Source organism: Gracilinanus agilis, chromosome 4, assembly GCF_016433145.1.
Source record: "Gracilinanus agilis isolate LMUSP501 chromosome 4, AgileGrace, whole genome shotgun sequence".
Lineage (NCBI taxonomy): Eukaryota > Metazoa > Chordata > Mammalia > Didelphimorphia > Didelphidae > Gracilinanus > Gracilinanus agilis.
Genome location: NC_058133.1, coordinates 246,591,686 through 246,608,053, shown reverse-complemented (window position 1 = coordinate 246,608,053; position 16,368 = coordinate 246,591,686). Strand labels below are relative to the sequence as shown.

At 37.7% G+C, this 16,368-nt stretch overlaps 2 protein-coding genes across 2 annotated transcripts in view; both read left to right on the top strand.

The window, feature by feature from the left end:
* The first annotated feature begins 2,922 nt into the window (after positions 1 to 2,922).
* On the top strand, positions 2,923 to 3,934 carry LOC123243902 (histone H4). Its single transcript, XM_044672044.1, has one exon. The coding sequence runs from the start codon at positions 2,934 to 2,936 to the stop codon at positions 3,243 to 3,245; it is 312 nt and encodes a 103-aa protein (XP_044527979.1). The 5' UTR covers positions 2,923 to 2,933; the 3' UTR covers positions 3,246 to 3,934.
* Positions 3,935 to 8,266: 4,332 nt separating this feature from the next.
* LOC123243904 (histone H3-like) overlaps positions 8,267 to 16,368 on the top strand; it is a 9,746-nt gene continuing 1,644 nt past the window's right edge. The window contains exon 1 of the mRNA XM_044672046.1: positions 8,267 to 8,283. Within this exon, the coding sequence (XP_044527981.1) occupies positions 8,279 to 8,283 (5 nt within the window). The 5' untranslated portion in view covers positions 8,267 to 8,278. The remainder of the gene's footprint in view (positions 8,284 to 16,368) is intronic.

Sequence of the window (16,368 nt, the reverse complement as noted above, 5' to 3'; positions counted from 1 at the left end):
AAAAATAACAATAATAATAATAATAATAATAACAATAATAAAATAGAAAGACAGACCACCACAGTCGCTATAGCCCACGACGCTGGGCCCGGGAGTATATATAGACAAGGGAGCCGCGCTGTGATTGGTTCGCGGTGCAACCCGCCTTCTCTGTCTCTTACAGCCACTCGACTCTGCTTCGCGGTTGTGTTTCTTACCCCCGAAAAAAGGGAAAAAACACAAAAACCCCCGGCACGCAATCGCGCTGTTTCTATCCGAACCTGAAGTCAGAAGACTCTGGGTTCGTGTGCGGCTCGGCTTCTCGCTGCAACCTCAAATATTGCGCTCTGAGCCTCTCCCAATCCCCCTAACTATCCATGAAACTCAGGTCAAACTGAGACTACTCCCCGTGTTTCCTTCAAATTCGAGAGCTGTCCTTTTACTCCCCATGACCTTTCCCCCAGGGTATAGTTCTAGGGACACTCGACTTCTCACTTATCCAAAAACGACAAAGATTCTCTTCACATTTACGTGAAAATCCTGTTTCTCGGGGAGGGAAGTAGCACAGGCTCTTAGGCCATTTCGGCATAGGGATTCATGGGAATGAGATGCTGCAAGAAGGATTTTGCTTCCAACACAGGCAGCTCCCTTCAGGACACAAGGGGCTTTGGAAGGTCCTTGGACCACGAATAGAAAGTTCCACCTGTTGAATTTCAAGCGGTTTAATGCCTAAGAAAGACCTAGATTTTGATGGGGATGGCTCGGTGGGCAGAAAGCGGGTGGGTGATGGGTGGAAAAGGGGGAGGGGGGGGACTATGGCAACGATGTAGCTTCCTCAGTTCCCCCTTCCAAGCAATTCACAAATTCCAGCTGGAATGGACCACAGGTGACATCTAATCTAAACTATACCAGAGCAAAGATAAGTGGCTTGCAGTCTTTGCTCCAAGGGGGGGTGGGGGTGGGGAGAAGGAGATCACCTCTAGAAGCAGCCCTGTGGCACTTAAGGATAGCTCCAAATGGTTAACTTTTCCCCACCAACAAAAGCCAAGGTCTGCCTCTCTGCATCTGAACAAACCTAATTACTCCTCCAAACCACCCTCTGAGTTCAAAGCTATCATGTGCCACCAGACCTTCCCCTCCTCTGTACCATTTCCCTAAATGACTCCCTGTCCCTTCTTCTCCACCACCTCACCCACCCACCACATGTGCATTCATACAACCTTCAAGCTAAACAACTTCTGTGTCTTCCAAAGATCTCTAGGCCCAGGCCCCTCCCTCCTCTTGAAGATGTCAAGCTTGTCACTGACCTTTCTAAAATTGGTCACCCAGAACCCAGAAGCAGACACAGCACGCCAGAAGTGGTCTCCAGTCTTCATTGCACACATTAGATCTCTTAAACTTTTTGAATTCATTAGTCATTCTTTACTCCTATTTCCATCTTCTGTCTTTTTTTTTTTTTTTTTTTAAACCTAAACTCATCAAGGAGTTCCCTATGCATGCACACTGGTCTTTTCTGACAACTTCCTCTTTTCTTCCTCATTAGAATGAGGCCTCTCTTCATCTTTAGGAGTTTCATTCTTGGGAGCCACTCATTCATTCCTCCTAGGCTCATTTGTGCTCTAATGAAACTTTAGGTCAACAGGTCCTCTCCATCCTTTCTTTGAAACCTTTGCAATCTTCTCTCTCAAAATCCAAGTTTGAGGCTGGCTTTCTTCTTTTCTACGCTACCAGCAATTGTTAAAGATCCCAATTATCTCCACCAAGGTGTGCATCATTCTCCCTTTCCCCATCCCCAAAGCCCATAGCAACCAGTTCCTTCTTCTTGGATCCAGAACAGCAGTTGCCCTTGTTGCTTCTACCAGCTTTTGAAGTGTGAGATAGCCATTAAAGGAAGTCAAGACATTTTTAGCTGCTCTGACCCCACAAATGGTAGTACAGGTGCACACACACACACAGAGGAAGAATGATGGAGTTGAAGGAGAGAGAGCAGTTAGGCCATTTTAAATCACCCAGAAAACGTGAGGAGTGTAACATGTGGTCATCTAAGAAAGGTCAACACAAACACAAAGTGGGGTGGGCCTGTTGCAGAAGATGTGGAAGTAGGCTAACTACACTAAGCTTGACAACTGATTGTGTGTGCCTGTGTGCAAGTGTTGGTCAAGGGATGGGGTCAGCATTGCCCTGGGGGTTGGAATTTGTAGAGCAGCTCCGGGTGGACTGGACAGGGAGAAAGGAAGGAGAGGTCAGAGGTGAATAGAAGGGTCAAAGGACTGCTCTCCTCCATCCCTGAACTTCTTCCCCTCCCCCCAATGCAATTCCTCCTCCATCTTTCAAAAGGAAAGCTATGGCTGGATGGAGGTGGGTGTGAAAGACAGTGGGAGAGAACCAGGGAGGAAGGCGTTGTTGGCAATCTCCTCCTCTGAGAGACCTGTTTGAACCCATCGACCAAAGTTTTCCTTTGTTTTTTTTTTCGTAGTTATATTTGTTTGCACGCTCGTTTCCCAGATGTTGGGACTGAATGATAAAAATAAGCTATGGAAAGGCAGGACTTTTATTCAACAACTTTCTCACAGCAAAAAAAAAAAAAAAAAAAAAAAAGGTCTTTGCCAAAAACAAACAAAAAAACAACCCAAACCCCCAAAACCCAGTGGTAAAACAGACGAAACGATAGCGAAGGGAATGTTATCAGTACAGAACTGAATTGAACTGAAGGCACGGGTCTCCAGAAAGCAAAGAGGTAAAATAAAAATCGGGAAAGATTCCTGTGAGACTCCCCTTTCTTCTGGGGAAGGAGTAAGCTGCAGACCACGCCCACAGAATGGACTCCCACCTCCCGTCTGCCCCGCCTCTTTCCTGTTCTCAAAGAGGTCCGCCAACGGAATGGGCCGCTGTCTATATATAGCGTGGTCGGCAGCGGCTGGGTACCGATTTAGCTTGTCGCTGTCTGATTCACCATGTCTGGCCGTGGCAAGGGAGGCAAGGGTCTTGGTAAGGGAGGTGCTAAGCGGCACCGGAAGGTGTTGCGGGATAACATCCAGGGGATTACTAAGCCTGCTATCCGGCGCCTAGCTCGGCGCGGTGGTGTTAAACGGATCTCTGGTCTCATCTACGAAGAGACCCGTGGCGTTCTCAAAGTCTTCTTGGAGAACGTGATCCGAGACGCTGTCACCTACACGGAGCACGCCAAGAGGAAGACCGTCACCGCCATGGACGTCGTATACGCTCTTAAACGCCAAGGCCGAACTCTGTACGGCTTTGGCGGTTAGGCCGCTGGCTTGGTCCCTGTGATTGCCGTCCCTCCTGCACCCACAACAAAAGGCCCTTTTTAGGGCCGCCCACCTTGTCACTAAAAGAGTTGTGTACGTAGACTGGCTTCTCGTCTCGGGAAGTCATCTTTAAGGGTTCCCGCAACTTCGGTTGAGAGGGTTGAAAATGTCGCTCTTAAGTTTTTTCGGAGAGAAATTGTGCTGGGCCGTTCTTTGTCAATTTCTGTTTACACCCTGCTAAGTTCTAAAACGTGCGGGTTGTAGCAGCAATTCCTGCTCACAAGCACTTGTACACGACCTAAACCTACCGCTAAGAAACAACTGAACCGGGTTCTGTGTCCCACGGGCAAACAGGCCCCATGTGGAGGTGGGGCTCTAGCGGGAAAGCTACTATGGGAATAGACGTAGCTCTACTAGGCATGCGCCAAGTAAGGTAGCGGGACATAAACCAAGCGCTGCGTTTAGAATCGGTTTACTTACTATTCCTGTCCTGCCTCTGCTGCTTTTCCCTGGTTGACCTTGGGGAGAGTCGAGCCACTTTGTACATCTCGTCTTCACGTTTAGGTGACTTTTACTATGGTCTCCCTTCCCCACGCAAATCTTAGAACACAATTATGTATCTCTTATACTTAGAAGGAAAGAATGGATGTAGGTCTTTCAGAGACAGAACCCGCCTCACTGGGCACTGGCCGTCCCCTGCCCAGCTTGCCATTTCCTTAAAGTGCATCCCTCTAATCTCTGAATTTATTTTCTAGAATAATAAGTAGCTTGCCACGCTCTTTGTATATGTCATCGATCCTGAGTACAGAGGGAAGCGAGGGTGCAAGGAGGTTGGAAAAATAGGAATTTTAATGGAGGTCTTTAAAATGTCAGGGTTTTATATTTCATCCTGAGGATAAGAACCAATAGAGCCTATTGAATATGTGAGTGATGTGGTCAGACTCCCTTTCAGAAGGTCAAATTTAACAATTCAGTGAAAGGTTGACTGGCCTGAGGATAGACTACTCAAGGACACCAATCAGAAGATATAACCACTTGACCTAATGTTAAGTCAATAGACCAAAATCAAAGGGAAATTGCCCGGAGATAATCACCGGAAGTAGTATCTTGCCCCCAACAAATGCTAATCTTAGAGATAGGTGTATATTGCTGAGAAGGTAGAGAAGATAGTCTTATGAAGGTGATGGCTGAATCCTGTTGACTGAGTTTCCCCATTGTGCTAATTTCTTTGCTTGCAGTGGCTTTCACCACACGAAATAAGTACTGCAGAAGACCAATGCAATTAGGGTTTGTCATACCGCCTTAAATTATACTTTCTTATTCTGAGCAGGTTTGTTTCACTACCTAGGGAATCACCGAAAGGGGCATTTCCTGACTTGTAACCTATGGAATTTGTGAAACATTTCTACAAATCTACCCTGGAAACAAAATGGAAAAGTCCCTTCCAGGTATTGTTAACATATACCACGATAAAAATATTCAAGATGTTGACTCATGGATCCATTTAAAAAAAAATGCTAATTAATTTATTTAATAGAATTTATTCCCAGGTATTTCAGCCTCACCCTTCCCAAGGTATCAATTGACAAAAAGACATGTATATAATATGAATTGTTATTCTTCAAATGTTAATTCTATAGCTATGTTGTTTGGTTCTCCTCGTGTTGCTCTTATTTCATGTGGATCTTTCCAAGTTTTAAAGAAATCAACCTGCTCATCCTTTCTTATAGTGCAATAATATTCGAACACAATCATAAATCCCAATTTTTCCAGCCATTACCCAGTTGACATCCCCTCAGTTTCTAGTTCTTTGCTACCACAAAGAGAGTTGCTATAAATATCTTGAAACTTAGAGGTTCTTTTTCTTTTCCATTGATCTCCTTGGGTATACATAGTTTTATAAATCTGGCGTAATTCCAAATTACTCTTCACCAGTAGTGATTAGTGTCCCCATTTTTCTACACCCCCTTCAACAATGCGTTTTGCCCTATCATCATGTTAGCCAATCTGAGAGGTGTGAGATGATATCTCAAAATTGTTTTGATTTGTATTTCTCTGATTAATAGTGATTTAGGACATTTTTCATATACCTATTATATGAGCATTTTTTCATATACCTATGATTTTATTTCTTTATTCAAGAAATTTATTTCTTTATTCTATCTGTCCATATCTTTTGCCCATTTATCAATTGAGAGATGACTTTTATTCTCAACAAAATTCTCTATATGTTTTAGGTATGAACCCTCTATCTGAGAAATTGCTCATTAAAAATTTACCCCTGATTTTCTTCTTTCCTACTAATCTTGGTTACATTTGTTTCATTTGTACAGGAACTTTTTGATTTGATGTAATCGAAATTACACATTTTATATCTTACAATGTTCTCCATCTCCTGTTTACTCAAATTCTTTTCCTATCCACAAATCTGATTGGGTGTTTTCCCCTGTTCTTCTAATTTGCTTGATATCTCCTTTTATGTTTAGGGCATGTGTCAATATCGATCATATTTTAATGAATGTTATAAGATATTGGTCTATACCTAGTTTCTGCCAAACTACTTTCTAGTTGTCCCAGTAATTTTTACCAAATTGTGAATTCTTATCCCCAAAACTTGGATCTATACTTTGGCCAAATATAGGTTACTCTGATCTTTTATTATTACTGTTTGTTTTATGTCTGTTCTGTTACACTTTGTTTTCTTTATATGCTTTATATTTATTAGTTAATACCAGACAGTTTTGATAATTACTGCTTTATAATACAATTTAAAATCCAGTTATGCTAGACTTTCTTCCTTTATATTTTAAAATTTAATTCATTTGGTATTCTTGATCTTCTGTTCTTCCAAATGAAAGTTGTTTTTATTTTTTCTAGATCAATAAAATAATTTTTTTTGGTAATTTAATTGGGATGGCATTGAATAAATAGAATAATTCAGGTAGGAGTGTCATTTTAGTTATATTGGCTCTATCTACTCACTGACAGTATTTTGCGGGATATTTACATTTTACTTCATTTGTGTAAAAATTATTTTATAATTATATTCCTGTAATTATCTGGTTTGTTTTGGCAAGTATACTCCTGGGTATTTTATTCTGTCTGGTTATTTTAAATTGGATGTTACTTTTTATCTCCTGAAGAACTTTGTTAGTGATAAATTAAACAATGCTGATGAATTATGTGGCTTTATTTTATGTCTTCCTACTTTGCTAAAATAATAATAGTTTTGACTAAAATTTTAGTTGAATCTCTAGGTATTTCCACATATGGTATCATATTACCTGCAAACAGAGATAGTTTTATTATTATTTGCCCATTATGATTCCCTCAACTTATTTTTCTTCTCTTATTGCTATTGCTAGCATTTCTAACATTATATTAAATTATAGCAATGATAATGGGCATAATTGTCTAACTCTTGATCTTCTTTGTAAGGCTTATCTAGCTTATTATCCCCATTACAAACCATACTTGCTGATGACTTTAGGTGGATTATTTGTATCATTTTAAGAAAATAATCCACTTATACCTGTCTGGATCGGGTAGGGGGGTCTAGCACCCCCAGAAATCATTCTAATGAGCAGACAAGAAACTTAGATAAGATGCTGACAGGCCTTTATAAGAGAAAGAGCAGACAACAAGGAACATTGCTGGGTTTTACCTCAGCTATGTTCATTGGCTTACAAAAAGAATCCTTATTTTGTAAGAAATCTATACAATGGTGCCTTTAGTTATCATCACTTGTTTATGAGTTATCAACTTCTTATCTGACATACTCCTTACCCCTTTATTGGTTCCTGGCTCTCTGAATCATGAGAGTTTTTCTCAAATTAACACTTTCTCCATTTTAGTCATAATTCAGGAATGTGCAAGGCCAGAGCCACAGTCTTCTTAACAATTTTCTAGAGAGGAGTTTTGCTGTATCTTTTAGGTTCCATGGCCTCCTCATTGGACTCTTTGTAAGGTAGTTTTCTATAGGACTTCATTTTATTAACCCTTGAAATGCTGATTGCAAGTCAATTGAGAATCAACAACAAAGAAAAGGAGAGGTGTTTGGTCACATAAAAAAGTACTAAAGGGGGTCAAATCTGGGAAAGGTCTATTCAGGTCAGGGAGAGGATATCTGTATTGTTTGTTATATAGAGATAGACTTCTTTTCTCTCTTCTCTGAAAGGTCTAGCTCAGTGATGGGCAAACTACAGGCCTATGGACCAGATGCCACCCCTTGAAATATTCTATCCGGCTGTGAGACATTATTCCTAATCTGATGAATATAATAAGTAGGATAAAATACAATGAAACTTCGAAAGAGTTGCCTTAGAAACAGACTGACAGATGAACATTTCCTTTCCTTTGGCCCCCTCTTTAAAAAGTTTGCCCATCACTGGTCTAGCTGAACTAATCTATATAGGAGAGTTACAGGGATAATTGATCAGAAACTATCACTACTACTATTAATCCTGATGCTAACTATAATTGTGTATAATACACTTCTAATTATTAATTTTTACTTTATACATACCTATACTTTCCAGTGTTTTTAATGGTAACGAGTGTTGTATTTTGTCAAAGACTTTTTCTGTCTATTGATATAATCATATGATTTTTTTTTTTACTTTTGTTATTAATACAATCAATTAGGAATTGTGTCTTTAAGTTAAGTGGGCCAAACTGGTGAGTTTATGGGTAGTGTTTTAGGACAGATATCTTAGGCTGAGCATCACCAAGGAAAAATATTTCTCAAAAGTAGAGGACTTCATGAAGTCACACAGCTAAACTCGAGACAAACAAATATATTATCTGCTGTGTAGATGGATGTTAACATGAATATTTGGCTCTTTTTTGCCCTCTTGACTACAGTTATGTGTATTATCCATCATCTCTTAAAGTTTCCTGTTGATGAAGATTGATTGTCTCTTACAATTTCCAATAATATCCTCCGTCCCCCTGACCCATTATAAGGTACCTAGGGTCTTCTAGAGACACACCTCTTCTATGTCTCTTTTGAAGTGTCTCTTGCTTCCCTCAGGATGAAGTGCTGCTAACCAACCAAGTAGCTCCCTTTTAAAGCTAAGCAGCTGATTTGGCATAAGTACAAGGAGAAGAGAGGACTCTCCTCTCTCTGGCAGGGAGCTCTTCCTTCTGGCCTAAAAGCTGAACCCAAATTGATGAAATTCATCCACATGTAGGAAATGACTTTGACCCCTAGATCCTTATCCAATCTGAGCTGATAGCAACCTTATTACTAAATCAATGATTTTAACCCAATGCAAAGTTCTAATCAGGGTTATCTAGTTTAATGTGATTGTATAGGGGAATTAATTATTTCTTTTATATTAACAGACTGTATATATGAATAGTCAGTTAAGGATAATTAACTAATCTTAATACATAATACAATTAGGAGTAATTAGATGAGGTTAAATAAATTATTTTTTTACATTAGACTTTAGTCTTATTGATTCTTTCTTATACTAGATTTTAAATTTGTCAGAATATATACTTATCGGAATATGAAAATATCCTAAAAAGAGGACCTCTACCCAGGGCCAGAGCCAAAGGCCTTTACCCTAATGACCTCAGCAAGACTGTGTTTGATAAACCCAAAGATCCCAGTTTTTGGAACAAGAACTCTTTATTTGACAAAAACTTCTGGGAAAATTGGAAAACAGTATGGAGAAAATCAAATTTATATCAATATCTCACATCCTATAAACCAAGATAAATTCAAAATGGACAAATCACTTAAATACGAAGAGTGAAATCATAAGCAAATTAGGTAAACATAGAATAGTATACCTGTCAGATGTGTAGGAGAAGAAGGAATTTAAGACCAAGCAAGAGATGCATGTAAAATGGATGATTTTGACTGTCAAATTAAAAAGGTTTTGTACAAACAAAACCAATGCTACCAAAATTAGAAGGAAAGAAACAAACTGGGAAATTTTTTTATAACAAAACTCTCTGACAAAGGTTTAATTTTCTAAATCTATGAGGAACTAAGTCAAATTTACAAAAAATCAAGCCATTTCCAAAATGACAAATGGTCAAGGAATATGAATAGGCAGTTTTCACATGAAGAAATCAAAACTATCAATAAGCATATGAAAAGGTGCTCTAAATCCCTCTTCATTAGGGAAATGCAAATCAAAACAACTCTGAGGTACCAACTCACACCTAGCAAATTGGCCAAATGGCAGCAAAGGAAAGTGAAATGTTGGAAGGAATGTGGTAAAATTGGGACATTGCTGGTGGAATTGTGAATGAATCCAACCATTTAGGAGGGCAATTTGGAACTATGCCCAAAGGGCTTTAAAAGAATGTCTGCCCTTTGATCCAGCCATACCACTGCTGTGTTTGTACTCCAAAGAGATAATAAGGAAAAATACTTGTACAAAAATATTTATAGCTGCATTCTTTGTGGTGGCAAAAAAATTGGAAAACGAAGGAGTATCCATCAATTGGGGAATGGCTGAACAAATTGTGGTATCTAAAGGTGATGGAATACTATTGTGCCGAAAGGAACGATGAACTAGAGGATTTCTTTATGAACAGGAAAGAACTCCAGGTATTGATGCAGAGTGAAATGAGCAGAACCAGGAGAACATTGTACATAGAGACTGATACATTATGGCACAATTCAATGTGATAGACTTTTCTACTAGCAACAATGCAATGACCCAGGACAATCCAGAGGAACTTATGAGAAAGAATGCCATCCACATCCAGAGAAAGATCTGTGGGAGCAGAAACTCAGAAGAAAAATACATGATCTATCATGTGGTTTGATGGGGATATGATTAGGATTTTGGTTTTAAAAGATCACTCTATTGCAAATAAGAATAATATGGAAATAGGTTTTGAACACTGATATATGTATAGCCCAGTGGAACTGCTTATCAGTTCAGGGAGGGGAAGGGAAGAGGGGTGAGAGAAATCATGAATCATGTAACTATGTAAAAATATTCTGAATTGATTAATTAATTAATTTGTCAAAGGCCTTTACTCTAGGCCAAGCCACCTAAGTTCCACCTGATAGAGATGTCATAAACCTCTGTGGGAAGTCCACTGGTTAATTTAGCAATCCCTGAGCCCTTTGTCATTTCCCTTTGCTGTCCAACATTAAGTGGTGTCAGTTTCCTTACCTCATCATTGTCTTGTGACCAAGAGGCTATAGGGCATGGGGACTAGCAATAGTTAAATGTATCATAATACTTATTTTTCAAAATTATTCATTTTGATAAATGCAGTACAATATAATGAGTTGTTTTTAGTTTTTTAAAAACTGTAACTTCTTGGCTAGTATGGTAATACATAATCTTTGGTAGTTCTCTTCTTCTCCAAACTAATTTCTCTTCTGGGATTGGTTCCTGCCCCCTAGACTAGTCTTCTGTTGGTAAGCTCACTTTCAAACTAGTTTACTGTGTTATGGTATGTCTGATTCTTTCAAATATCACAAGATATTTTTGTATATCATTATCTTTATCCAATAATTTTGAGGCAGTGAGGTGATGCAGCAGGGCTGAATTCAAATCTAGTGTCTAGCTTTGTGACCTTGGGCAATCACTTAATTGTTTTTCTGCCTCATCTATTAAATAGGGATAATGGTAGCACCTACCTCTCAGGGTGGTTGTAATGATAAAAAGATAATGTTTGTAAAATACCTTTCAAAACTTTATGTGTTGTATAAATACAAGCTATTATTAAAGCCCTTAATTTCTCCCAAATTACTTATTGACTTATTAGTACCTCACTTATATCTCTGATTGACTGATTTCTTCAATTTAGCCCTTTTAAGACCTTCGGTGTTTACATTAATTGGAGGAGAGGTAGAAACCCTTTCTCTAACATGACCCATTTTTATCCATGACTTGCAAAAGCTTATAGTATTTTATTTTATTGGTCTTGAATCATGATTTTATCTGTATAGGGAATTCCTGTGAGAGAACTACCTTTAACCCTTGTGGATAAGCAACTACAATACAATTTATATTCTTTGAAAATGATTAAATGACTTTTCTAAGGTCATACAAGCCAGAAAATATCAGAGACAGAACTTGAATCCAGGTTTTCTTCCTTCTAAGGGAGATTCTCTATTTTCTATGCCAAGTTGCCTCCTTAGCAGTAATGTTGGAAACTAAGTAATATAATTCTACAAAACTGGTGGGTCAAAAAACAAATCATAGAAACCATTACAGACTTCATTGAAGAAAATGACAATGAGGAGACAATGTATCAAAATCTATGGGATACAGCCAAAGTAATACCTAGGGGAAAATTCATATCTCTGAGTGCCTTTATCAACAAAATAGAGAGGGAGGAGATTGATAAATTGGACTTGCAACTTAAAAAATTAGAAAAAGAACAAATGAAAAATCCCCAGATAAAAACTAAATTGGAAGTTCTAAAAATTAAATGAGAAATTAATAAAATTGAAAATAAAAGAACTATTGAACTAATAAATAAAACCAGGATCTGGTACTTTCAAAATATAAATAAGATAGATAAAATACTGGTAAATCTAATAAAAAAGAGGAGAATCAAATTAATAGTATCAAAAATGAAAAGAGTGATCTCACTTCTGTAAGGGTGAAAAAGAGGTTTTAAGGGTTCAATATATTAAAGATGGTCCCTAGAGGATTGAACTATTATCAGTCCTCAATTAAGAATAATCTCAAATCAAAATCCACTTTTATGGAAATTTATTTACATAAGAAAGAGAGAGAGGAAGTATGGAGATAAGACTCTATCCCACTGATTAGTCCAGGTAGATCTTAACCCTCAGCCAAGGGTTAAAGGGCCCGAGGCCCGGAGGTGAATGGAGCAAACTTCATTCACAGAGTCTATAAAAGGAACTTTCTTAAAAGAAGTTCAGGAAGATTCAATCTTTAAACTCACCACATGAAACAGTCTTGATCACGAACTAGCAAAGCTCCCGCAGGTCCCCTTCACCAAACCAGAAGCAGCCTCACTCACTTAACTCCCTCTTTTATAGGGGTCACGTATGCATCACTTCCAGTGCCTTCCCCTAGCCTCCGTGTCCAATCACAGTAGACCCTTTCTTATAGAAAGCGTAGGGGCACGTGGGTTAGGACCTCCCAGAATTGGAAGGTGCTCTCACCTTTGGTGATTAAATCTAAAGATGGGCAGTGTAGACTTAATCTAATTATCACACCTCTAATGAAGAGGAAATTAAGGCAATTATTAAGAGCTATTATACTCAATTAAATGGCAATAAATATGACAACCTAGGTGAAAAGGGTGAATATTTACAAAAATAAAAAATGCCTAGATTAATGAAAGAGGAAATAGAAGATTTAAATAACCCCATCTCAGGAAAAGAAATTGAAGAAGCCATCAAGGAACTCCTCAAGAAAAAATCCCCAGCGCCTGATGGATTTACAAGTGAATTCTATCAAACATTTAAAAAACAACTAATCCCAATACTATACAAACTATTTGACAAAATAAGCAAAGGAGTCTTACCAAATTTATTTATGATACAAATATGGCATTGATTCCCAAACCATGAAGATTAAAAACAGAGAAAGAAAACTACAGACCAATCTCCTTAATGAACATAGATGCAAAACTTTTAAATAAAATACTAGTAAAGAGACTATAGCCATCATCACAAGGCTTATCCACTATGACCAAGTGGGATTTATACCAGGAATGCAAGGCTAGTTTAATATAAGGAAAACTCACTCTGTAGTTGACCATATCAATAACCAAGCTAACAGCAATCACATGATTATCTCAATAGATGCAGAAAAAGCCTTCAATAAAATATAATACCCATTCCTATTAAAAACCCTAGAAAGTATCGGATTAAAAGGACCTTTCTTCAAATAATAAATAGTATTTATCTAAAACTATCAGCAAGTATCACCTGCAATGGAGATGTTAGAGCAGTGATTCCCAAAGTAGGCGGTACTGCCCCCTGGTGGGTGCTGCACCAATCCAGGGAGGCAGTGATGGCCACACTTTTTTTGTATTACATTCTATTCTGAGTTCAATAAATAGTTTCATAATTTCCAGGGGGCGCTAAGTAATATATCTTCTGGAAAGGGGGCAGTAGGCCAAAAAAGTTTGTAAACCACTGAGGTAGAGGCTTTCCCAGTAAGATCAGGAATAAAGAAAAGATGTCAATTATTACCATTATTTAATATTGTGCTAGAAATGCTAGTTGCAGCAATTAGGGAAGAAAAAGAAATTGAAGGGATTAAAGTAGGCAGTGAGGAAAATAAACTATCACTCTTTTCAGATGATATGATGGTATACTTAGAGAATCTCAGAAAATCAACTAAAAAGCTAGTGGAAATAATGATTTTAGCAAAGTTGCAGGATACAAAATAAATCCACAAAAATCATTAGTATTTCTATTTATTTCCAATAAAAATTAGCAGCAACATTTAGAAAGACAAACTCCATTTAAAATCACTCTAGGGAACAGGAAACAAGATGGCGGCGGAGTAAGGAGCAGCCAAATTCAAGAGCTTTGAAGTAAATTAAAAATTAAATTAAATTAAAGTAAAGTAAATTAAAGTAAAAGAAAAAATCTTACAAGAAGCCAGAAAGAGACACTTCAAATATCAAGGAGCACCAATCAGGATCACACAGGATCTGGCAGCCTCCACACTAAAAGACCACAAGGCTTGGAATACAATATTCAGAAAGGCATGAGAACTGGGCCTTCAACCACGGATCAACTACCCATCAAAACTGACTATATACTTCCAGGGGAAAGTATGGGCATTCAACAAAATTGAAGATTTCCAAGTATTTGCACAAAAGAGACCAGGACTAAATGGAAAGTTTGATATCCAACCACAAAAATCAAGAGAAACATGAAAAGGTAAATAAGAAACAGAGGGGAAAGAAAGAAAACTCCTAATTTTTTAAATTTGACTCTTTAAGGGCTTAAATAAGATCTAATTATCTGTATTCCTATGTGGAGAAATGCTATATATAATTCTCTGTAGTGAACTCTATTCACTATTATAGTATTCACTATTATAGCAATTAGAAGAATTATTCATAAGAAAAGGTTGGAATACTAAATGGTCTAAGATGATATGGGTGGGAGGGAAAGAGGGGGGTGAATAGTAGAGGACACAAAGAGAATCTTGAAGGAATAAGAAAAATAGGATATTCTATTACACACAAAGAGGGCATGGGAAGGGGAAGGGATGAATACTATTATAAGAAGGAGAGGAAGAGAACATTAAGAGGTAATAGTTAAACCTTACTCTCAGTGTAATCGACCTGGAGAGGGAAGAGTAGCTATATTATCCATTGGGATAAAAATCTCTACTTAACCCTACTGAGAAAGTCAGAAGGGATAAACAAAGGGGAGCAGGGGAGTGGGGAGGTAAAAAAAAGGGAGGGGAGAAGAAGGGGGAGGGAATTCATTAGGCCTTTAAAAATAAAAAGAGGGGAATAACAAGGGAGGGGGTAGAAAGGGAAGTTAATCGAGGGAGGGGACAAGGGATACCAGCTCAAAGCAAACCACTGGTTTAAAAGGAAATAGTGTAAGAAGAAGGAGTGGGACTAGGGGAGGATACAAAAATGTCAGTGAATGCACAACTGATAATTGTAACTCTGAATGTGAATGGGATGAACTCGCTCATAAAACAGAAGCAAATAGCAGAGTGGATCAGAAACCAAAATCCTACCATATGTTGTCTACAAGAAACACCTATGAGGTGGGTGGACATACACAAGTTTAAGGTTAAGGGCTTGAGCAAAATCTTTTGGGCATCAAATGAGAAAAAGAAGGCAGAAGTGGCTATTTTGATTTCTGACAAAGCCAAAGTAAAAGTAGATATGATTAAAAAAGACAGGGAAGGTCATTACGTCCTGATTAAAGGCAGTATAAACAATGAGGAAATAACACTGCTCAATATGTAAGCACCAAGTGGCATAGCATCCAAATTCATAAAGGAGAAACTGGCAGAGCTCAAGAAGGAAATAGATAGTAAAACCATAATAGTGGGAGATCTAAATATTCCTCTTTCAGATCTAGATAAATCAAACCAAAAAATAAATAAGAAAGAGGTAAGAGAGGTGAATGAAGCCCTAGAAAAATTAGATTTAATTGATATGTGGAGAAAAATAAATAGGGACAAAAAGGAATACACCTTCTTCTCAGCTGCACATGGTACATTCACAAAGATTGACCATGTAATAGGGCATAGAATCATTGCAAACAAATGCAAAAGAGCAGATATAATAAATGTAACCTTCTCAGATCATAATGCAATAAAAATAATAATTAGTAAGGGCACCTGGACAGGCAAATCAAAAACCAATTGGAAATTAAACAATATGATTCTCCACAACCAATTTGTCAAAGAAGAAATCATAGAAACAATCAACAATTTCATTGAAGAGAATGACAATGATGAGACATCCTACCAAACTATGTGGGATACAGCCAAGGCAGTACTCAGGGGGAAATTTATATCCTTAAGTGCATATATTAACAAATTAAGGAGGGCAGAGATCAATGAATTGGGCATGCAACTAAAAAAATTAGAAAGCGAGCAAATTAAAACCCCCCAGATGAAAACTAAATTAGAAATACTAAAAATTAAGGGAGAAATTAATAAAATCGAAAGTAAAAGAATATTGAATTAATAAATAAGACTAGAAGCTGGTATTTTGAAAAAATAGATAAAATAGACAAAATACTGGTCAATCTAATAAAAAAAAGGAAAGAAGAAAACCAAATTGACAGTATTAAAGATGAAAAGGGAGACCTCACCTCTAATGAAGGGGAAATTAAGGCAATCATTAAAAACTATTTTGCCCAATTATATGGCAACAAATGTAACAATTTAGGAGATATGGATGAATATTTACAAAAATATAAATTGCCTAGATTAAGAGCAGAAGAAATAGAATACCTAAATAATCCCATATCAGAAATAGAAATTGAACAAGCCATCAAAGAACTCCCTAAGAAAAAATCACCAGGACCTGATGGATTCACAAGTGAATTCTATCAGACATTCAAAGAGCAACTAATCCCAATACTATACAAATTATTTGATATGATAAGCAAAGAATCCTACCAAATTCCTTTTATGACACAAATATGGTACTGATTCCAAAG

Excerpts from the sequence above, each read along its gene's own strand:
- LOC123243902 (XM_044672044.1), top strand. The coding sequence starts at position 2,934 with ATGTCTGGCCGTGGCAAGGGAGGCAAGGGTCTTGGTAAGGGAGGTGCT.